Source organism: Ursus maritimus, unplaced genomic scaffold (genome assembly GCF_017311325.1).
Source record: "Ursus maritimus isolate PB19 unplaced genomic scaffold, ASM1731132v1 scaffold_25, whole genome shotgun sequence".
Classification (NCBI taxonomy): domain Eukaryota; kingdom Metazoa; phylum Chordata; class Mammalia; order Carnivora; family Ursidae; genus Ursus; species Ursus maritimus.
This window is the reverse complement of record NW_024425008.1, coordinates 23,652,968-23,676,885: the sequence shown is the minus strand read 5'-3', so window position 1 is coordinate 23,676,885 and position 23,918 is coordinate 23,652,968. Positions and strand designations below refer to the sequence as shown.

Here is a 23,918-nt window from a genome sequence, read left to right as displayed (position 1 = left end):
AGAAATACTGATTGTGTCCCTGCCTCGTGGAGGGCTGTCTGGAGACGTAGCCGGGAATGCCAGCCAACCGCCGCGGCAGGCGTGGCGAAAACGTGAGCTGCCGGCGGGGCGCTGGGGCACGCCTCCGCCAGGCCCAGACCGCGGCGAGGGTGCCCGCCCGCCGTCCTACGCCGGACGCCACCGCCTCGGCCTCACGTGCACGTCAGCAGGCCTGTTCCGGTCCCCAACCCTAAGGGTGTCTCTGCGTACAGACCGAGAGAGCCATTCCCGGCCACCCCTCACCCGCTCCCGCAGCAGAATCACGCCTCCTAACCCTGTCTGCTAGAAGCCCGCCCACCCGTGGCTCCTCAAAACCCCGCCTCGAAGCCGTGCCCCGGCGGCTCTTCGCTCAAGGTCCCGGCACAAAATGGCGGCGAGCCCGGGGAACCAACCATAGAGACGCCCGCCTTCCGCGGAGAGAGCGCAGGCCTCTTAGGGACGTCCGCCCCTCCCTGAGAGGCGTGCCTGCCTCGCCTTCCGGTGGGGAGGGCCCTTCTAGGAGAACCGTCGACAGTCTCCATGGTGCCGGGTCATCCGAGCCGAGTCACGTGGCCGGAGACCGCCGCCGCGGAGGCGGAGGGAGGAGAAAGGGGCGGGAGGCGGGAGGTGGGAGCTGGCGGAGGGAATAGCTTGAGACGCGGCGCCGACCGGGTTGTCATGGAGCCGCCGGGCCGGGCTCGCGCATGCGCCGCCTGACCCGCGGGGCCGGTCGTGGAGAGGCGACCTCGGCCCTAGGTGAGAGAGGGAGGGTTGGGCCCGTGGGCAGAGGGTTCGCGCGGGGAGCGTGGAGAAAGGAGGCAGGAGTAGGGGAGAGAAGGGAAGCGACGTAGGCAAGAGAGAGGACAGGACTTTCGGGGGTCAGAGGGCCAAATGGTGGGAGCGGGAGGCGGTGCGTCTGTTTCCCTTTTAGTTGGTTGCTTTTGCTGCGAGGGGCGCGGCTGCGTGGGAGAGGGGATCTCGGGAGACTGGGGGCTGTGTGTGGGGAGGGGACTTGTATGGGGAGCGAGTGGGGTACGCAGTCAGGGCGGGTGAGCCCTGGTCTAGCCCTGCTGGGCGTCTGGGCAGCGGCGGAGAGCCCGCAGGCCTGCAGGGCTCTGAGAGAGGGGCAGGGAATGGGCAGGTGAGTGGGGGCGGGGCAGGTAACCCGGTGAGCTTCCTGGGCCTCCTGCTTGGAGGTGGACATAGTGCCCCGTCCTGGGCCCGGGACGCAGGTGTGCTGTCTTTTGTAGAGACCTGCTGTCACCCACTTAGCTGGTTATTTCTCCTGGGTGGCCAGCTTGCCAGGTATGGTGCCAGGGCGTGGGGAGGTGGGAGAGAAGGTGTGCACAGTGCCAAATAAGGAGTTAGTGGTTAGGGGGTGCGTTTCGGGGAGTTCTGTTCCAGGCCCGGGGCACAGGCCGCAGTCAGGCTCCTTGTTATTGCCCAAGTCCTGGCAATTACCCATTGCCTGGGCGTTTGCCCTGGGAGTCTGGTGGTATGCCAGTCACAGCACGGTCCTAGGGTCTGCCCAGTTCTGCCTTGCTGATCTGGCAGGCTGGTGGATGCCTGGAGGGTGCTCCTGCTGGCTGGCACAGATGCAGCGTGGGCCAGTGCGGATGGGGAGGTGGGCACTGTTACTGTGAACCCTTCTGGAAGCTGGGGATTTGGAGAATTTCTCTAATCTTATCTCCTCTTTGGAAGAGGAAAATGGAGGGAGCCATATCTGGTTCCAAACAGAGGACATTGTATAGAAATGGGGTTCAGGATCTTTGGCATAAATTTGCAGCCAAGTTGGAGAATGGAAATGGATGCAAAGGGGAAAATGAATATTTGAGATTTAGGCTTGGGGGGGGGGTCTTCCCTCTGTTAAAGCACACAGACATTTCCCCAGAATGGTATCTCCCGCATGGAGACCAAGACAGAATAGCTTCAAGGAAAAGCTAGTAATGTATTTCCAATTCTAACTGGGATTACTCGTGATTTTCTGGGTGGTAAGGTCTTAATTTCTATGGCCTTGTGCTTTTTTGTGTTTAAGCCTCTGCTTGGGCTTTCACCTCACACCTCTGTCCGTGCACGCATGTTATCCACGTGATACATTTTAAAGGGAACTTGAGCTCTGGGGAAAGTTGCCAAGAGTCTATAAAAGGAAAGATCTGAGAGCAGCATTTCAGATCCTTTCCTTGTAAACCTTGGGTCTCCCTTTTGTCATAAGCCTAAATCTCCATGAAGATTGTTTGTGGGTTAGCAACCTTTAATTCCGGTTGATGGATTTATCCCTGAGGTTTCACGTTAGAATCAGGGGTAGATGAGATACCTGTTTCCCGCAAGAGACCAGACCTGGAAGTTAGATCTTGAGATGACCATGGTGTTTGGAAATGCACAGTCTTGACCTTCAAGCTGTTCAGGTATTTCAGTGACAGCTAAGCTGCTAGGCTGTCAGCGAGACTCAGCAGGACAGAAGATTTGTTGGAATGTATTATTCTGTTGAGCAGTCACACATTAGTTGTTGGGGGTTGAGGTTGCAAAGATTTAAAAAAAACTTTTGAGATTGAGGAGATAGATAACTAGACTCTCATGTAAGGAGTGTAAAAATAGAAGAGCCAAGTGCTGTGGAACACTTGCTAGAATTTTATGTTATACCTATTTATATAAACTTCTCTATTGATTCACTTTCCATTATGAGTTTTATGTGTACTATTCCCTCTGGGAATGTTTTGGACAATGTGTCACATATGCACGTAGAAGAGGCCCAGTTAGGGTCGATTCTGACAGTCTCGGGGAGCTGAAGTTGGGGTCCTTTCAACAGAGAGTCAGGCATGTGAGGATCTCAGATGTTTGTAAAGCAGCATTAGTGGTTTCCAGTCTGTGCCAGGAAGGAGGAGATGGCATGGTGGGTAAGAGCTTAGTAACCCGTTTTCAACCGCTAGTCAGCTTATGAGCATCTAACTTGATTGTCAAATAATATTGAGGAGGAAAAAAATCTTGAGGTTTTCAGACTGCCGTTTGCGTGGCTCTGGGTTTGAGAGCGGTGGTGGTAAATGCCATCACTGTGTGCTTTTCTCGTGTCCTGGGCCTCATATGCCACTGTGCCTGCGTGGGTCTTTTGTTCACTGCTGAATTGATGTCCCCAGTGCCACTCCCGGGAAGGCGGTGTGTCTCCTCTCAAACAAGAGAGGTCAAGGCAGGGTGATGTAGCCCTTCGTTGTCCATCCCATCTTCCTAAGACACTAAGGCTTTCTGTTGCTTAAAAAGAACTTTACTTCGGACAGAGGCTTTCATATTTTTAGTCACTTCCACATCCAAAGTAGTCTGTTTGCTCTTCTAAAGTGGATTATGCATTCTTTATTTCCAACTGCCACCAATTTAGGGTTTAACATTTTTGCATCTGTTCTCCCTTTAACCTATTAGTCAACGTTTGTGTTTTGATTCCACAATTATGCACATTCTCAATGAGCCAGAAAAGTCCCGTGTATCTTCTGTAGTTCTGTTGACCATACTTTAGTAACGGTAGCAAGACCTTTTTTGTTGTCTTATCAAAAGGACTGTAGACTAAATTGGGATGCTTTATCTAAAATACCCGTAAAATAATTCATATCTAGTAAGATAATGTGAAAACTTTGCCAAGCACTCAATCAGTTGCAGCGAACATGAGAGCTACCTTCCTGACCTAAGTCAACAGCAGGGTCAGACTTGCCTGAGTCTGATTGTCCGTCCACCAGCTGCACCTCCTTCCGTTTGAAGAAGCTTCCTGTGGCCTTTCGATGGTATTACTCAGGAAGATGAAACTGTGCACATTTGTTGGGTTCCATACAAAAGGATCCTGATTTAATGAGAGATACAGTTCTACATTTTGGTCTCCTTTTTAAACTGGATTATTCATGCTGTCAGATTTCATAGCCACTCAATAGAGGCACTGCTTCTCCATTGTGCTATGCGAGATGAGGCAGTGCCATTGTTTATCCTTTATGCACATAGAACTTAACTTGTGACCAAGAGTGCTTCGTTTGACATGGATTGAATGGGAAAGCCAGTCCCCTTGAATGAGTTAGGTAGGCTACCAAGTAATTTTTACTTGGAGTTGTGTTTAAAATTCAATCTCATTCAGATAAGTTCCCTTTAGTCCACTTCTACTGCATGCAAAAGTGTGAGCAAGAAAACAGGGTTGCTCAAGGATGCTTGTAAATATCCTCGTCTTTAATTTTATCTTGAATCGCTCCTCTACTTCTGGAGTAGTCGATGTTCTTCACTATATCCTCTGCTAGAGAAGTGTTCAGACTTGGCATTTCAGGGTATTCCAAATACAGTGCCCTTTGGCGGGGCGCTCATGTTTCTCTCCACTCAGAAGGACAATGGATGGAGTCGTAAGTGGACTGTGAGTTAAAACATTACCAGGCATTGCTTATACTGAGTATCTTGGTCCATTCATGCTCCTGTAACAAAACAGCACAGACCAGGTAGCTTATAAACAACACAAATGTATTTCTCACAGTTCTAGAAGCTGGACGTCCAAGGTCGGGGGGCCAACACAGTCATCTTCCAGGTCACAGAGTGTTCACTGTCCGTCTGTGGTGGAAGGGGCACGGGATCTCTCTGGAGTCTCCTTGTAATGCACTAATCCCATTCTCGAGGGCTCCACTGTCATGATTTAAGCACCTCCCAAAGGCCCCACCTCCTAATACTATCCTCTCTGGGGGTTAGGATTTCAATATATGAATTCTGGGGGTACACAAACATTCAGACCTTATTGCCTACCCAGTTTTCATCGTCATTGCCATTTTCCCTGTCCTCTTTATCCCTGCAATAGCCTTTGTGTTCTTATCATGCTATCCTTAGCCACTGCCATTCCATGGGGACTCACATGGCCTTGTTAAAATATCTGGAATGTTCTCAGCCTCTGCCAGCCCTTAGAAGGGTTCATTTGTCTCATTCTTTGCACTGTTAGCCAAGTTTTGGATCTGCTGTGGGCTTGTTGTGTGTCACTGGGGCAAGTCTAGGCTTCTTTAGCTTCTCTGGGATCCTGACTTGTACATGTGACAGCCTCCCCAGCACCTCCACTTGGATGACCACAGCCACCTCTCTCTGCATGGCCAAGATTAGACCGGCCTAACCATGCCACCCAGTCCCTCTGTGCCCTTCTTGGGCTGCCTAGTCTAGGAAATGGTCCCACTATCTACCTCCCAACATGCAATCACCAACACCATCAAGTCTTCCTTCTAAATATATCTCCAGTCTGTTCCCTTCTCTCCACCTCCACTGCCACCATTTTAATTCATCTGGGCTACCGTGGTAGTATCCGAATGAACCCAGTGCCTCTCTTGCCTCTCTGCATTTTAATCTTAGTCCAGCATCTAAAATGCTTTGAAAATGGTGATCGATCATGTGTTATACGGCACTGTCCATCTGGCCCCCACCAATCCCTCTAGGCACAAGTGCATGGCCTTCTACTCCCCCTGCACTGTGCTCTGGCCTCCCTGGCCTCTCAACTCTTTGAATGTGTCAGATTCTTTGCTCCTTTAGGGCCTTCACAGGGCCATGTCCCACTCATCCCCCTTCCCCTGGCTAACTCCTCTGGATCCCAGCTACATGTCACTTCCTCAGGAAAGCCTTCCCTTGCCCAGTACCCCCCACCCCAGACTGTTAGCCCCTCCCCTTCACAGCAGTTATCAAAAATAGTGATTAAGTGGGGCGCCTGGGTGGCTCATTCGGTTAAGTGTCTGCCTTCAGCTCAGATCACGATCCTGGGGTCCTGGGATTGACCCCCACATCTGGCTCCCTGCTCAGCTGCTCAGCAGAGAGCCTGCTTCTCCCTCTCCCTCTGCCCCTTCCCCCACCCCACTCATTCTTTCTCTCTCTCTCAAAATAAATAAAATCTTTAAAAAAAAAATAGTGATTAAGTAATTGTACGATTACTTGATTAGTATCTGTCTGGCTTTCTAGACCATGAGCTCCAGCAGGCTAGCGACCATATCCCTTCTGTGCACTTTGTATTGGCCCTAGCACCATGCCTGCTTCATAGCGGGCACTGTATAACTCACTCCTTTCTTCCTTCCTTCCTTCCTTCCTTCCTTCCTTCCTTTCTTTCTTTCATTTATTTATTTATTTAAAGATTTTATTTATTCATTTGACAGAGAGAGATACAGCCAGCGAGAGAGGGGACACAAGCAGGGGGAGTGGGAGAGGAAGAAGCAGGCTCCCAGCGGAGGAGCCTGATGTGGGGCTCGATCCCAGAACGCCAGGATCACGTCCTGCCCCTCTTTTTTTTTTTTTTTTTAAGATTTTATTTATTTGACAGACACAGCGAGAGAAGGAACACAAGCAGGGGAGTGGGAGAGGGAGAAGCAGGCTTCCCGCCGAGCAGGGAGCCTGATGCGGGGCTTGACCCCAGGACCCTGGGATCATGACCTGAGCCGAAGGCAGATGCCCAAATGAGTGAGCCACCCAGACGCCCTTGGATAACTATTTCTAAATGACTGTCACTTAACCTGAGCCTCAGCTTCCTCCTCTGTAAAATGGAATAGCAACTGAGGAGGACATTTACAGCAGTCATGTTGTGTGTGGACTTGTATAGAATCAAAGCACTACTATGCATGATCTTATTTGTGCAGAAAAGTTCTTTTTAAGCCAAAATGTAGCCTGCACATATGAGGAGCTGTGTTGACTCTGTTCGGTACCTCATCCGAAGCCGTGAAAGGTTAGTTTGAGCAACTCTCCTATGGGCGGTGGTACCAGGTCCGGAGCCTGCCAGTGCATGCTGGGAAGGCAAGCCTTGTCCAAGATGGACATCACCTCTCGCCCCTTCCTCGGGGAGGGGGGGAGTTACCCCTTCCAAAAAGCCTAATCAAGTGTGCCTTTGTTAGCAGTTTACAAAGCTTCTACTGAGCGTTGTTTGTGTGCCCTGAATTTGTAATGGAATTTGAGGGCAGGAGAGGACAGTGAACCTCCTTTTGGGTGGAAACCATTCTCCTGTGTAGCCAACTTAAAGCCTGTGTAAGCGGAGGCCTCTGAGAAAATACGGAGGAAGTGGGCGAGGCCAGTGTTCTCTGCCCTCGCTTTGCTCACCGGCCGATCACCCGTGTCAGCTCTCCAGGCACTGTCTTCTTACGTAATTGTTGTTTCTCCCAGGGCAACCCAGATGCAAGGAGGACCGATGAAGCCACTTCTAGCCCGGTGAAACATGGAGAGGAAAAACCTGTCCCGAGAGAGCCCCAGAAGACTCTCGGCCAAGCTGGGCAAAGGCACAGAGATGAAGAAGGTGGCTCGTCAACTCGGCATGGCCGCTGCTGAGTCAGATAAGGACTCTGGATTTTCAGGTTAAAGATACCTTATTCCTTCCACATCGCAATGAATGATTTGCCTGAAAAACATCCTCCCTAAAACTCATTTGTGTGATAAATGTGGGAAGCTTTCATGTACGTGATAAATAACTACCTGATCTCTCAAAATGGTAATTCTGGAGCCATGTGGGGGGCTACCCGTCAGAGTCACCGGGGCTTAGTTCTGAAGGAATGATCAGCCGTCTTTTTTCAACTCAGACTCTCTCAGCTTTAAATCTTACATGTCCAACTGTTGCACGCGGTTACTGGAAAAAAATACTTAAATACTCACCATTCTGTTGTCTTAGCTCCTTTTCCAGCTACATTGCTGGAAGAAAAGTATGACTGCGCGGGGTCACCATGTAGCAAATGAAACAAAAGTAGCGTGTCATTTAAGATAACTGTTCTCGCTAAGAAGGTAATTTTGCCATGTCTAAAAACAGTTCCCCCCACAACCCATCCCTGCCAGGATCTGTGCATTTTTGTATTTGGACTATGAGACCCCTAGTACAGTTCCAGACTGGAGACTCTGTTAGAGACAAGCAAGTAGAACAGTTTTCAGGTTTCCTCACTAGCTCATTTTAAACCTTATCTGAAAGGGCTAGCTGCCTATACAGCAAATCTTTTAATTTTGTGCTGGGTGCTTTTATTTCCAGGTTTGAGGGTAGTGGCTTAAATGTGGCTCTAGTGTCAACGTCTTTGGCCAAGAGGATGCAGAGAGATGATGCCAGGGGATTCTGGCTGGGTGAGCATCCTGAGAGTAGAGCCCCTCTCCTAGAGGAAGATTTATGTTATCCTGCTTCACAGAGACTAATCAATCCATTTTGTTGATTTATTAATTTATAGTGAGAAACGCAGCTGTGAGGAAAATTAGAACTCTCTCCTCGCTAGATTGGTGTGTTTTCTCCCTGTAGGCATGCTGCATGAGAAGCCAAATTATAAATAGACTGTTGCTCAGAGAGGAACAGAGTACCAACTGATCGAAGGATTAGAGTAAGGACAGTTCAGGGAAGGAGGGCCAGCTTGTTAGCCCTTTGGGTTTTTCTTCTCTCTCAGCGTTGTTCCCCAAGCTTGACTCATCGTAAGGCTCATCTGAGATTCTTGTTAAAAACACTGATCACCAAAAAAAAAAAAAAAAAAAGACTTATAAGCTCCTATAGAGCAGGACTCTTTGTTTACTGATGTAGCCCAGGCACCTAGAAGAGTGTCCAAGAAGGTTCTCAATGGAAACTGACAATAGAAATAAAATGCAAAGTGACATAAAAAGGGAAAAATAGGGGCACCTGGGTGGCTCAGTTGGTTGAACATCTGCCTTCGGCTCAGGTCATGATCTCAGGGTCCTGGAATCAAGCCCCACATCAGCTCCCCGCTCAGCGGGGAGTCTGCTTCTCCCTCTCCCTCTGCTCCTCCCCCCTCCTCGTGCTCTGTCTCTCAAATAAATAAAATCTTAAAAAAAAAAAAAAAATACCAACCACCACCACCCAGGTATGTCCTGATTCCCCTGAGGTCATCAGTTGTTAAAGGAATCTCATCAGTGTTACTCATTTAGTTAGCAGAATGCCTTCTCAAACTCACAAGGAAGTGGGAGTACCTACTGAGTAATAATAATGATGTTAACATTTATATAGAAGTTACCATAGAAGTTCTGCATAACCAATGGCTGGTGGGCAAGCCAGCCCCTGATGTATAATGTTTGCCCGTTTCCGTGGTGCATACGCTCTCACCAGGACCAATTGATGTCAAGCTACTAATGCCATGTTATCAAATGTGGGGAGGGGAAGATTTAGGGAATTAGAAAAGATGTATACTGTTAGTCCGTATGAGCTGGTAGGAACCAGCCACAGCACATCGTGGCATGGATCATGCTAAGTAGTTCACAGAAAGTAAATCATAACAACTATCCTGTAAGAAAGTAACTATTATGTTCCCCATTTTACAGATGAGGAAATTGAGGCATAGAAATATTACATGATTTCCGGGGGCCTGGGTAGCTCAGTCTGTTAAGCATCCAACTCTTGATTTCAGCTCAAGTCATGATCTGAGGGTCGTGGGACTGAACCCTGCATCAGGCCCCTCCTTAGGCTCCGCTTAGCGCAGTCTGCTTGTCTCTCTCCCTCTGCTCCTTCCCCTGCTCACGCGCACGTGCACACACTCTCTCTCTAATAAATACATAAATACAATCTTTTAAAAATTTTTTAAAATGTTTTTTAAAAAGAAAGATTACGGACACCTGGGTGGCTCAGTCATGAAGCGTCTGCCTTCGGCTCAGGTCGCAATTCCAGGGTCCTGGGATCGAGCCCTGCGTCCGGCTCCATGCTCAGCGGGGAGCCTGCTTCTCCCTCTCCAGCTCTCCCTGGTTGTGTTCTCTCTCTCACTGTCTCTCTGTCAAATAAATAAATAAAATCTTAAAAAAAAAAAAAAGATAGCGTAATTTCCACGATCAGGCAACTGGTCAATGGTAGAGATGGGATTTGAGGCCCAGGATGTGTGATTCCAGAGGCCCTACCGTTGACACTATAGCCCAGTACTTAAGTAGCAAGCTCTGATGAAATTCTTTAGATCCAGCTCATTTATTCGTTCAGTAACCTATCAGAAGTAGTCAGTGATGGGGAATACACTTTGGCTGAGATACTCACAGTTGTTACACTGGAGTGAAAATACTCTGTGTGGGGACTAAAATAAATCTACATGGGTGCTTGGGTGGCTCAGTCGGTTAAGTGTCTGCCTTCAGCTCGGGTCATGATCCCAGGGTCTTGGGAACGAGCCCACATCGGACTCGCTGCTCAGCGGGGAGTTTGCTTCTCCCTCTCCCCTCTGTCCCTCCCCCACTTGCGCTCTCCCTTGCACGCTGTCTCTCTCTCTCTTAAATAAATAAATAAAATCTTTAAAAAAAAATCTACATTTGGTGTGGCTGTCCACACTTTCTGGTGTTTTCTATGAGACAGCCACAAGATTCCCTTGCTTTGGCATTCCGTATATACCGACCTTTGGCCCATACTCATCAGGGACTGGGCTAAGATTATGGTTGAAATTTGGGAGGGGGGCACATGAGACGTGTGCAGTTCCTGTTATCTGAATGATAAGAATATTGCCGTGGATTAAGCTGAGGTTATTGTAGTCAGACTTTTATTGGTTGGGATGGTGTATGAGTTTGCTAGGACTGCCATAACAGTATCACAAACCGGATGGCTGACACAGAGTGTTTATCATCCCACAGTTCTGGAGCCTAGAAGTCTGAGATCAAGGTGGGGGCAGGGTTCATTCTCTGAGGGAGAATTAAAAAAAAAAAAATACTGATCACCAGACTCTCCTGGAGATTACGATAGCGAAGGTCTCCGGGAGGGCCTGAAAGGTGGGTTTTGTTGCCTTTTACACGTGTGTCTGGTCATTTCTGTGATCAGACTGGTTTGGGAAACATTGTAGGCCTAATGTCTCTTTTTTTTCTTTTAATATCATGTTTGTTTTTCATCTCTTCTTCATATCACGAAGGTAATACGTGCTCATTGTAGAAGCTTCGAAATTTAGGAACATGTAAACAAGAAACTAAACATTATCCGTAATCCTACCACCCGTTATTGCCAGGATGCTGGCGCTTCGGTATGCCTTCCAATGACCTCAGCCTTGTCAGGCCACTTGTTTGGTAGTATGTCCCAAAGTCTGGATAGTTCTGACGGGCGCCTTATTCTCTCTGTCGAAGTGCTTTAAGAAGCACTGTGTTGTTCACACATAAGGTGGGATTAAAAATCATCGTCCTGCCCCAGAAAGCGGCCCCCATGAATGCCTCCGGCCTCTTCTGGGCCAGGGGCCAGGGAGGGCGTTCGTCAGTGCCTGAGTTATCATTCCAGCGACCTTGAAACGTGATGGGGTTTGTAAAACCAAGGTAGTTCTTCCCACTTGAGTTGTTTTCCCAACTTTATGTTTTGAAAAATTTCAGATCTACACAAAATGGAACGAATTTCACAGACGTCTTGCATTCAGACCCACTGAGTGGTATCATTTTGCCATATTGCTTCATCTCTCTGTACACATACACAGCTCTTTCTGTTCACACCTTATAGATCTATATATAAACATATGTACTTCAGTACGAATCTCCTGGAAGAATAACATTTTTCTGTATAATTACAACATCAGTGTCATAACCAAGAATTTTCACATTGATGTCGTTACTAATTAGCCACAGTCCATATTCAGATTTCCCCTCTTGTCTCCATAATGTCCTTTATAACTGTTGGTCTTTTTGTCAATTTGTTCAGTTGAGGATTGTGCGTTTCATTTAATTGTCCTTTTTAGCCTGATTTAGTTTAGAACAGCATAGAACAGTGTCCTCATCTCTCCTTGCCTTTTCCTTCCTCCCCTTCTTCCCTTTGTTTTCTTTAATGACGGTGACATTTTTGAATGAATGAGGCCTGTTGTAGAATGTCTCACACTCTGGGGCGCCTGGGTGGCACAGCGGTTAAGCGTCTGCCTTCGGCTCAGGGCGTGATCCCGGCGTTATGGGATCGAGCCCCACATCAGGCTCCTCCGCTATGAGCCTGCTTCTTCCTCTCCCACTCCCCCTGCTGTGTTCCTCTCTCTCTGGCTGTCTCTATCTCTGTTGAATAAATAAATAAAATCTTTAAAAAAAAAAAAAAAAAAGAATGTCTCACACTCTGGATTTTTCTGGTAGTTTCCCCACTACTAGAATCAGGATAAGCATTTTCTTTTGACCAGAGGACTACACTCTTGATGTTACATCTTTGCCACCGCAGCACATAATGAGACTCCTAATTTGTCTGTTGTTGGTGATGCCCTGGCTGATCACGTGGTTAAGGTAATGTGTAAGCATGGATTTCTTTATTGTAGAAGTACCCTTTTCTCTTTATAATTAGTACATAATTTATGGGATGATACTTTGACACCGTGTGACTATCCTGTTTCCCAAAAACTGTTGACCAGTGGTTTTAGCAACCACTGACGATCCTTACCTGAATCGGTTACTCCATTCGTGGCTTAAAAATGCTGATCTGGTTTATCATCCCGTGCACACTTTATTAGCTGACACTTCTGTAGAGCAGGGTACCGCTGTGGTACCTCCTTGAGTACCACTGTGGATTCATGGAATTCTTTTGTAATTCGGTTTGTCAGTCCTATGTAATTGTCCCACATTTGGCCAGTGGGAGCTCCTTCTAGATAGTTCTGTGTCTTTTCGACTTGACCCCATTTGTGTTTGAGCACTTCCTTGTTTTCTGGGACAATAAGATGTCCAGGCTCATCTTGTACTTTTCACTGCCAAGGACTTGACTGGAACTCACCTGTTTCTCCAAGGATCCCTGTTTTTTCTTTTTGTGCAGAGTGGCGTTTAGAAACCAAGATCCATGCGCTAGACACGCATTTTGCTTCTGGGCTCCTTTGTCTCTGCCCCTGGTTCTTCACTAGAGGTGCATATTCGGAATCCTTGAGCTTTATGAAAAATCCACTTGCCTGGGCACCAGATAAGTCGTTCAGTAGATTGGGGGGGGGCCCCACATCTGTAAATTCTAAAAAACATCACTGGAGATTCTGATTAAATGCAAGTGTTGACAGTTACCCTCATTTCAGTTATAGTCCCATTTCCGCTCTGCCTCAGCCAGACTGCTCTGAGAGTCTTGACGAGCCCTTAGTGTACTCCCAGACCCGCACCAGCGGGGTCAGAGCAGTCTCTCGGTTTACTCTAGCAGGTGGCTTATTAAGTCCTTTTCGTATGCATTTCACATGGGGCAACCTCATTTTCTTTACCTCAGAGAGTAGCTTTCTATCTCCCATCGTGTAGGATCCCCAGGAGGCACCCTCAGCGTGCACCTAGGGTACCAACACCTCTTTCGTAGGAGGGGCTAACAGACACATTTTAAATTTCGGCTTTGATGAGCATACCCAGAATTGTGCACTTAGAAAATATAGGGTGGAGCTATTTAAATTTCAGCATGGATATAAGTTTTGAAGTTTACAGGTTGGTTTTGTTTTTATTATTATATCTTGTGGTGCCCAGAGCGTCTCGAGGTCTAAATCCTGCCGCAGGTCACACACACACGCTCCCCCTCCCCTCTCAGCAGCAGATTCTTGAAAGTAATGATCTGACTTTGAAACCTTCACCCTGTCTTTCCAGTAGACTGAAGATGATCACTTTCACATAAACCCTGATGGATGCAAGCTTTTGTCTGTAGTAGAGTTAGAAAGGGAGTCTGCTGTCCTAGGGCAGTGATTTGTAATCGTTTGTGGTAGGTGGGGTCATGGTGGATTCCGTTGAGAATACAGTGAAAGCTAAAGACCCATTCAGAAAAATTCACAAAAACATATATCACAAATGTTCATTCCATTTCGAGAAGTCCGTTAACTCCTTAGAAGGTCTGCTTAGCCCCTAGCCTAGAGCCTATGCAAACTGACCATTCTTCTGCCCAGCAGATGGGAGCTCAGAGTGTCTGAGCTCGGCAGAGCAGATGGAGTCCGAGGACATGCTGAGCGCCTTAGGCTGGAGCCGAGAAGACAGGCCAAGGCAGAACTCCAAGACCGCGGGCAGTGCCTTCCCCGCGCTGTCCCCGATGGTTGTCATGAAGAATGTACTGGTCAAACAGGTGAGGAGGACTGCTGTCTCCTGATGTGTCTGCACGTTAAAGTTCCTGAGCTCCCTGTGTACAGTGTCTCTCCCTCTCCATCAAGGAGAGATTTTAGAAGCAGACCACTGGAACCACACTGATGTATGCTCTGTACAGTGTTTTCAGAAGGAGTGCAGTAATCATGACCCGTGTTCCCATTTTCCAGACAGTAGGACTGCTTTATTTCTGTATTCCTGGTTTGTCCAAAGGGACCCCAGAATTCTTTAGTCATGTATAAAGGAATGAAGCAGAAATGTAACTTCCATGGTACATTCTAACATGTGACAGAATTGAGGGTAGAAACAGAAGAATCTCTTTTTGAGTTGCCCTTGAACTGAGAGATGTAGGATGTATTTATTTGAGCAGTAGAGGCAACTTCCGTGTTCTCTCAGAGCCATGTTGTTAGTGAGAAAGCAGCTCTTTGGTTTGGGTATGGCTATCCCAGTAGAGTCCACACGGCATTGTTGTGGAATTGAAAAATGCCCTGGTTCGGGCTTTTTTATGTAACTATGCATATGATGTGATTATTGTCTGGATTTGAAAGAAAAGAAGATTTTAGAAATGAAAATGTAAGCTCAGCCCAGCATTTGAAACAGAGAATTCAGTCGTACGAACTTGGCTAAAGAACACTGAACCTTACCCTTCTTTGCTCTGAAGCATATCGGTTCTTGCGTGAGGCTGCTTGCAGCTAGTGAAGTTGGAAATCTGGCTGTGTGGTGTTGACCTTCCCACCTTAGGTAGAAGAACCTGGCGAAAGTCTGACAGGAACCCCTAAGGTCTGAACTGTTTACCTCGTTACTACAGAGGAACACAAACTGATTTTCACCAAGGCAACCTAATGACTTGGGGGAAAGAATTTGAAGATTTTTCCTTGGCAGAGGAAGCATAGTTGTCCCTGTTGAAGAGAGGAAATAAAGACACAAGATGGAGCCCACATGCGCCCCCCCCCCCCCCCCCCGTGCCACTTGCTTCTTGGGTTTTTGGGTTTTTTTTTCTTTTCCCTCCCAGCTCTTTTTCTCCCTGCCTTCGTCTCCTGCTCCCTTCTTGCTCTCTTGTGTGTCTGTCTGTGTTTATGTGCCTTCTTTGTTGGAGGCGAGGCTGGCAGCTCCTGAGGGCTGAGCAGCCCGCAGTTGAGGAATGAGTAGGCTTTTCCAGCAGAGCGGCGTTCTTTAGGACAAAGACCTCCGGGAAGGAAGGCTGCTAGGCTCGATCAGGAGCTTGGAGGCTCAGGGGCAGGCTGACCTAGAGGAGCAGTCCAGGAGTTTGGTTTTGTGTTTTCAGACATGCTTGAATCCAGCACATTCTAAAATTAAAATAATTGTACACTTAAAAAAAAAAAATCTCTGCATATTGTGTGATGTCTTGATTATTGCTGCTTGCTTTTAGGTGTTTTTCTTGTGAGGGTCTGATTCCCTCTCTGCCACCGAACCGTGTGGTCTTGCCCATCATTACTTAACCACCGTGGACGTCAGTTTGCTCATCTTTCACATGAAGGCTTTATGTGAAATGATTCTGAGAGCCTATCCAAGCCGAAAATCCTGTCCCGTGTTCCCTCAGATGATTTCAGTGTGAATAATACATTGTCAAATCCAATGATTAGAACAAATAAGCAGAGTATCTATGAGGGCAGTGGGCATACAGCAGCATTATTAAGAACAATCCACTGAAATCATCTTGGGAGAGCAATGAGTTAGATAGTTTCTGGATCCTTTTTCCTCGTAGGTCTTGTCCTTATGGCCTAAGTGACTAGGGGGCTAGCCCGAAGTTTGGCTCCTGACTGAGTGGGCTAGGCTGGTCTCTACTTCAGAAGACCCCTAATTTGGGGCCTCTGACAAGGAAGTGTGGTCATGAGGCTGGGCACTGCCTGCTTATGCACATCCCAGGGTGTGTTCAAACACCAGCCGGCCTCCAGAATGGGCTCTCTGGGTCATCCTGGCCTTTGTACAGATGAACTGTAGTTGAACTTGGCCTAAAGTTCCTAGCCAGGCATCCAAGAACCTGAAGTGTGTGCAGTATGGTGTGCAGATGCGGGAAGAGAGTCCCTAGCTTCAGGTCACTCAAATGACCCCACTGAGGATAAGAACCTCTGTCGGGTTCTCTCTTGCTAGCCTCATCTACATGCATATCTTCGGGACCGAGTTGGAACTGGACTGGCTTTTAAATACTGGAGACAAGTAGCCATGCCCTTCTTTATTAGACTTCCATCTGAATCAATACTTTAAGAATAAAAATGTGTAATCGAGGGGTAATGTAACAAAAGCAGAGAATAGTGAATGGTTAGGATGGGTTCGAGAGTCAGACCGAGGATGGAATCCTAGCTCCATCGCTTAGGAGCTTAGAGGCTTAAAGCAGGTTATTTCCACTTTCCACTGAGCCTCCATTTCTCGTTTATGAGAGGAAACAGTATCTCCTCATGGGCGTTAGGGAGGTGAAGTGAGAGCACGCACTTGCACCGTCACCCGGTGCCCGCCCGTGGTGGGCACCGCGTAAGCACTGTTCTCTTGAATGGCTTTCTGGTTACTGGGTGTCACCGACTTAAAAACAGGGGCCCCGACAATATGTACCTCTCTGATCGAACCTCATTTTCAGGTGAAGGAGGTCCCCGATACAACTAAATGAAGACAGACTTTGGTGTAAAGACACATTTATAGCCTTGAGCACATTTCAACTTACGTCAGGACGTTGTACTGTCCATGTTTTCATTGCCTCCGTTGTGACCTTAACCCTGTCATTACTTCACCTTCCTGCAGTTTCTCTTTCTGAGAGATAACACTTGAATAAAAATAATAGAGTTCCTTCAGTTTTCCCTTAAGAAAGGTTAAAAAAAAAAAACAACCCCAAACCACTGATTTCAGACTCAGGTGGATTTCCAGGCCACTTTTCCAGTCATGTTCTTGAGAAGGACTACCCGTATGTGAGGGAAGCTCTGTACCTGACAGAAGCTTCCAGCGCCTCTCCTCGGCAGGTAACGGCAGCGTGCTGCTCTTCTCCTTTGTGTGCAGGGCAGCAGCTCATCCCAGCTCCAGTCGTGGACCGTCCAGCCCTCCTTCGAAGTGATCTCGGCGCAGCCGCAGCTCCTGTTCCTTCATCCACCCGTGCCGTCTCCCGTGAGCCCGTGTCACGCCGGCGACAAGAAGTCGGACTCCAGGAACTACTTGCCCATTCTAAATTCTTACACCAAAATAGCCCCCCACCCAGGCAAAAGGGGCCTTTCCCTCAGCCCAGAAGAAAGAGGAGAAAGCGGGATGCAGAAGAAAGTCTGTGCCAAGAGACTTGAGCCGAGCCTGTCTTCCAGTGAGCCGACCAAGCCTGGCGCCGTGCCCCCCAGCCCCCCGGCGCCGGCACCCCCCGGGGCCAAGCTTGCCGAGGACTCCGCTCTGCAGGGCGTGCCCTCCTTGGTGGCCGGTGGGAGTCCACAGTCCCTTCAGCCGGTGTCCAGCAGCCACGTGGCTAAAGCCCCCAGCCTGACCTTTGCCTCCCCCGCCAGTCCTGTCTGTGCGTCAGACAGCACGCTGCACGGCCTAGAGAGCAGCTCTCCGCTCTCGCCGCTGGCGGCCAGCTACAGCTCGCCCCTGTGGGCCGCCGAGCACCTCTGCCGCAGCCCCGAGCTCTTCGCAGAGCAGCGGCAGAGCAAGCATAGGCGCTTTCAGAATACCCTGGTCGTCCTGCACAAGTCCGGTCTGCTGGAGATCACGCTGAAAACCAAGGAGTTGATTCGCCAGAACCAGGCGACTCAGGTGGAGCTAGACCAGCTTAAGGAGCAGACCCAGCTGTTCATCGAGGCCACCAAGAGCAGGGCTCCTCAGGCCTGGGCCAAGCTGCAGGCGTCTTTAACCTCGGGGTCTAGGCATACGGGCAGTGACCTAGAAGCATTCTCCGACCCTCCAGACATGTAACCCAGAGAGCAGATTTTCCTGTTACTTGAGTGGTTCTTTTTAACTCTTTGGCTGTTTCTAAATCCTGTTTCCCAAAGCTTATGTAAGAGCTTTTCCTTCCACACTTAAAACTCTTGGGCAGTTCACTTAGGAAGCCACATGCCAGTACCTGGCCACTGTCTTAACCTGTGGTCTATACACAGTTTACATACGGCCCCGTGCCTCTGAGGACCTCAGATGCGGAGCGCCCTCGAGTCCCCTTTCCTTAGCCTGCAGGTGCTTAGATGGGTCACGGGGCGAAGCAGGAGAGATGGTTGTGTGGGGCTCTTGGGGCTGTCACCTCCCACCATCCCACACACTCACTGTGATCAAGGGTACAGTGGGTGATAGGGAGGAGCACGCAGAGTGACACCTGTCAAGCCAGGGAGTAGGTGACAGAAGGATCCCTTTGTGGAGCTTCCCTTGAATGTCTTAGTCACAGAGAGAGAGGAGGCGTGCTTGCATTCGTTCCACAAGGCATCGCGCCATCTGGGCAAACACTAAAGTGCCGCGGGCACAGGTTGGGCCGAGGTCGCAAGTGCTTCATCATGTGACGCTCTGGCTTCCTGAACTGGAAAGTCGAGGGGAGAGGGTGGCACCATTGAACTCTTACACTTTAATCACAAGCCAGATTTCTCTTCACTTAAACTGGTAGGCAAAATACTTCAGATTTGTAAAGTATGGAATGGATTCAGTACCATCTGGAATTATAATTGCTGAATTGCTTTTTTGACTTAGACTCTGAAGAAAGTAGACATGGCCAGCATCTCTTGGTTGGGAGTTGGAGGATTCTGGAAATTTATGCTTTTTCCCCCTCTCTCGAAACAATGCAACCTGTTTTATGTGTGAAAATCTCAAAAGATAGCTTTGTGGCTTCTGAGAATGTAAGTTAACCCTGCTGCCACCTTTTTAATCCCCTTTTGTTTTTGTAAAAGAGGAAAGGAGTGATCACTAAGCTTGATCAACTTTGAATTAAAATCATCCTGAGGTCATGACGTTGAAGTGCCCAAAACGTTGGAAACCAGCCCAAAACGTTGGAAACCATCCTTCGTACTGATTTTCTTTGCCTGTCCAAAGTTTTCATTTGTCGCATGTCACAGTGCCATGGAGCACTGGCGGGGCAGAGTCTTCTGCGTTTCCTTTGTGCACTGGATGTCGGCAGCAAAGCCAGAGGTGTGGGTTTGGTTATTTGAAGTTCGTCTAGAAATGGAGAGTGTGGTCCAATTTCCAGATGATACCGATTCGTTGAGCTTCATGGTAAAGGTAAATGGGATTTCTGAGTAGTACCATTTCAGACTTTTTATCTCATTAAAAAATGTCATCCTCTTGAAAATCTCCGTACAAATTACCTTAATAAGAAATTCTGTATGACCAGTTTCACCTTTTCTGCAAAGAAAAATGCTCTGGAAGTTTCACCAAGGCCAGAAGTTAATGCTCACATTTACCTGGTAGTTACAACTGTCACATGGTTTTTAGATTTCCGGGCTTCAGATCGCCCCCACTTTGTTATTAAACATGTATGATTTAGATATGACCAATTCAGACCTGGCTTGGTAAAATCTCTGCACTCTCTGATCAGTGCAGAATGATGATCTGCCATGTGCTTTCTGAAGGAGTTTCAAAATCCCAGCAAATGTGTCTTTAAGCAGACTCTCAGCTCCTTTGAATATTCTCCTCTTGGCCCACTCCCTCTGCCTGCCCTGAATGTGTGTGGTGCTACGACAGCTCTGCTCTGCACACCATGCTGGGAAGCTTCCTTTTTGGCAGCAAGTATTTGGCAGCAAAGCTACAAAGACAGGTGCACTCAGAACAGCCCGGGCGCCAGTCATGAGTCTTACTGAGCGTCAAAAATCTGAACATACTTGCTGAGAACCAAATTTATTCCATCGGAAAAACCCTCTGTGGAACTATCAGCCTCTTGGACTCTTCTTCCTAGATTAAGATTTGCATTTCCCTTCCTGTTATGGTAAAAGATGATGAAAGCCACCATTGATCCACACTGCTGAGTGGCAGGGGAAGCAGCACCTCCCGGCTCCTCTCTCATCGTGTGACTTCGTGCTGGAAGTCTCTCTAGGCTGTTAGCATGGGTGTTCTTTCCCTCGTGGAGCTGTGAGCAGATGAAGCCAAATAGGGAAGCTAGTTCTTGGAAGAAGAGGTCCACTGAGGCTCCCAGACACTCGGGGCCAGACGCCAGATCGGCAAATGGAGGAACCTCGGAGTAGACCAGAAGGAGCTCCGTGGGTTGCACGAGGCTGTAAGTAGCGATGGTCTTAGCGGGCATGATTCGATCTGGTAGGAAGTACCGTGGCAGAGCCACTGTTTTCTGGAAGTGAGGCAATTCTTAGTTCAGACGAACACTTAAAGAGAACTTTTGTGATTTTGTTGGCGGGGGTGAGACAAGTCTAGAAAAAGCTGCTGATGGAACTGGTTATGGGAACGGAGTTTAATAACATTTGTAATTTATTACACGTGGCTTTTTATTGATTATAGTATTGTCTGACTTTACTATGATTCCTTCAACAGAAAAGTAACTCTAGTGCATATATTGAAGTGTTTTTCCTGCTATGACTTCTTTAGGGTAGAGATTTATTTACCAAATGTGAATTCTTTTGAGGAAGTATGAAGTTTTGTAGAAATTGACTGTGAAATGTCAGAGAAAAATAAAAGTCCCTTACTTGAAAACTATTCGGCCTTTTTGCTTTATAAGTGCTTGAAAAAACAAAGGGAAATCTAGAGTAGGACAGTCGACCCTTGAACAGCATGGGTCTGAAGGGACCACTTCTCCATGGATATCTGTTGAGAAGGACGGTACAGTGCTACACATGTCGCTTCCTTACGGTTTTCGTAACTTTTCCTTTCCTCCAGCTTAGGTCATTTTAAGAATGCAGTGTATCATACATAGAACATATAAAACAGGTGTTATTCGACCGTTTCGTTCTGGTAAGTCTTCTGGTCAACAATAGGCTTTTTAGTATTTAAGGTTTTAAGGAGTCCAAACCTATGCTTGGATTTTTGACTGCGAGGGCAGTGCGGCAGGGGGGTGGGGGTGGGGGGGGGTGAGTGGGGAACCCTAAGCCCCATGTTGTTCAGGGCTCAGCTGCATTTGAATTAAGTTTCGAATATATGTACTCAGGTTACTTGGGAATGTTGGGATTAGATACTGAACTGTATGAACTTGAAATGCAGGCTATCTTAAGGCAAACGCATAGTCCAGTGTTCCCTGGTGTCTTGGAGGTTTACATTGGGTAGGTTGGGAGGACTGAGAGTCGGATACAATCCAATGATTTCTTTCTTCAGATCTGACACTTTTACAAATGTCGAAACTACAGTTGTCTTCTGGATAAACTAATGCCACATTAAATGAAGTTCTTCCTACCACAGAGGTCCTTAGCAAGGGCAACTCCAGGCCTCCCTCCGTGCTTCTTAGAGTAGATTCCTAATGCTCTGCTCTTCCCTGCTCCCCAAGGCCAGTCCAACTGCCACTCCCCCGATTTTTAAGACACTGGAAAAATAAAAGCTTTTCCCAAGGTAAAGGCCTAGAGGGTTGTCGGAGTCTAATTCTTACAGCATTATTTCCGTCCTACACAATTTTCTAAGTCTACTTAAATGAAATGTCAAGATAGCTAGGGAGGGCCCCTCCTGAAATCGAGAACCATCTTCCCAGAAGAAGTGGCATCCAGAGAGGCAGACCACACAAAGTGGATCTTGAGAGATTAAGGGGAGTCGGTTTTTTGGGTTTGTGGCCCCGGCCCCTTGGCCTGATCCCTGTACGGGGAAATCCTTGTCCGCCTAGGACTCCTGTTTGATCCACCCCGTGGATGGCATCACGGCAGACTGTAGCCTGGTGCAGCGGGGTCTAAAGACCTGCATGCCCCTGTCCTCTCTGTTCCTCATAAACTGGGTGGCTTTGGGTAAATCAGTGAGCCTCTCTAGGCATCACTCCTGGCTGAATAACGAAGGATCGGAATTTGTTCTTCCCACGGTTCTTCCCAGTCCTCACTATTTGAAAGATCTCTAGCTGTGTTACAGGTGAGCAGATTTAAAACAACCTGGGGTGTCTACCTACAAAGTAGGTCCCTAGTGCTTAATTTGAAAGCGTTGTGTCGGATTTTTAACTTCTCTGTAGCTCGAAGGGAAGCATTTTGCCAGTCCATATTGGTTTTGCTTTTCTTGTGATCTCCTGGCTGCAGCTAACGTGGATTTGCCAATTCCCATATAAAAGCCTGCTCTCAAAGAATTATGAGCCCCACAGGAGAATCGTTTGGGGTTAAATCAAATCACGCCCTTCCTAGTCAGTCATTTGCAAACAGCTCCCTCCTTTCATTGGAACTGAAGGATAACTGGTCGTATATGTTGGAGGGCATGTCAATTAGCTTGCATTCCAGTCCAGATTCCTCCCCCCGCCCCACCAGGGAAGATGTTTCTGCGAGTGTTAGAAGGAGGCTTTTGGTTGACTTAACATTGTTTTTAAGGTACATGGGCACAAACCATGTAAATGAGGTCCTACTTTTTTTTTTTTAAGATTTTATTTATTTATTAGAGAGAGAGCATGAACAAGGGGAAGGATAGAGGGAGAAGGAGAAGCAGGCTCTGCACTGAACAGGGAGCCCAATGTGGGGCTCGATCTCAGGACCCCAGGATCACGACCTGAGCCGAAGGCTCAACCAACTGAGTCACGCAGGCGCCCCGAGGTCCTGCTTTCTGGGGACTTTGTTCTGGTCCCAGGCTTCCAGGAACCACTAGCAGGTGCTCTGGAAGGAAGAGAGGTCCGCCTGGACGATACAGTACAAGCGGAAGGGCGGGAGAAAGGGGCAGCTGGAAGCAGTCTTTATCTCTGCAACCTCAGTTTCCTTTATCAGAGGAGGGAGGGATCCTTGCTGCCCCCTTGGCATCCCGAGATTACAGTGAGGTGAGGAACAGGGAGGCCTCTACAGTGTTTTGAAACTGCTCCACGCAGCGAGCCAGTCCCCTTGCGCACACACCCAGCAACCAACCCCCCGGGGGTTGTCATTTGCTTGGAATAATGAAGACTATCTTCTACCAAAATCTCATTTCCAACTACAGGGAAGACAGCAAATATGAACCCAGCCTTTGGTTCCCCGGAAGGAGGCATCCTGTGGGTCCCTGGTGTCCTGTGACCACTCTGGCCTCTTCCACTCAGAATTCCTGCTTGGTTCTTAGAGCACGTGGCTCCCCGCTCCCCGCCCCAAGGATGGTTATGCAAGCCATTAGAGAATTGCTTGGAAGAACAGTCTGTATGGCTCCTGCCTCAAATTACGGCAGCTGGAGAAGATGAGCAAGAGCGAGAGAAGCCTGTGGAGCAGGAAGTTAACGCAGCGAGTGGGTGGGAGCCGTTAGGAAGGGAAGGGGGGCCTGAAACCTGGAAGCAGGATCCCGCAGCGGCCTGAGTGCGGGAGCCGGTCCTTCCCAACGAGCAGCTGGAGGGCAGGAGTGAAAAGAGCGGCCTTCAGTGTTCCTAACTCACCTTCTCTCAGAATTTCAGGGACTGGGAGGTGGGCTCGCTTCTTCTGGTAGCGGTCTCTGTAACAGGTGGGCATCTGTTTTTCAACCCCCCCCAAAAGCCTTTCACCACTGCGGGGGCAGATGGGAGCCCTCAGCCTGGAGCCCACCATCCTTTTGGGGCTTTTGGTTGCGTGGCAGCTCCTGGGTCCAGGCTGAGAAGCCATGAGCCGCGACTACCTGTGGGTGGCAAACCCTAACTCCCCCACGGCAGCTGGCTGGCAGTCACCCATCTTTCCCCGTCCCTTGTACAAATTCATAATCTGTCCCAAAGTCACAGGGAGAGAAGACACTTAAAGATGCCCACAAATAAAAAAAGTTGCACCGTCCATGGGCCGTGAATCAAATTTGACAAACGGTTCCTGGAGGCCTAGGGGTCCTAGCCAGTGTTTCATTCGGGCTCCCCTCTGCTCTCCAGCAAGGCTCCAGGGCTTCTGGCTCGGGACTGGGCTACTCAGGAAATGCAAATGAGTGTTCACTGAAGCAACACACACGGAGGAAAGGCAGTGAACCACCAAAACAAACATCCCAGGGTTCCCACC

At 48.3% G+C, this 23,918-nt stretch overlaps 1 protein-coding gene across 1 annotated transcript; it reads left to right on the top strand.

The window, feature by feature from the left end:
* Positions 1–563: 563 nt before the first annotated feature.
* On the top strand, positions 564–20,541 carry CIPC (CLOCK interacting pacemaker). The gene is made up of 4 exons (XM_008699341.2): positions 564–774; positions 7,141–7,328; positions 13,752–13,921; positions 16,945–20,541. Exons 2-4 carry the CDS (start codon positions 7,193–7,195, stop codon positions 17,836–17,838), a joined length of 1,200 nt encoding a protein of 399 aa, XP_008697563.1. The 5' UTR covers positions 564–774; positions 7,141–7,192; the 3' UTR covers positions 17,839–20,541.
* The last annotated feature ends 3,377 nt before the right edge of the window (positions 20,542–23,918 follow it).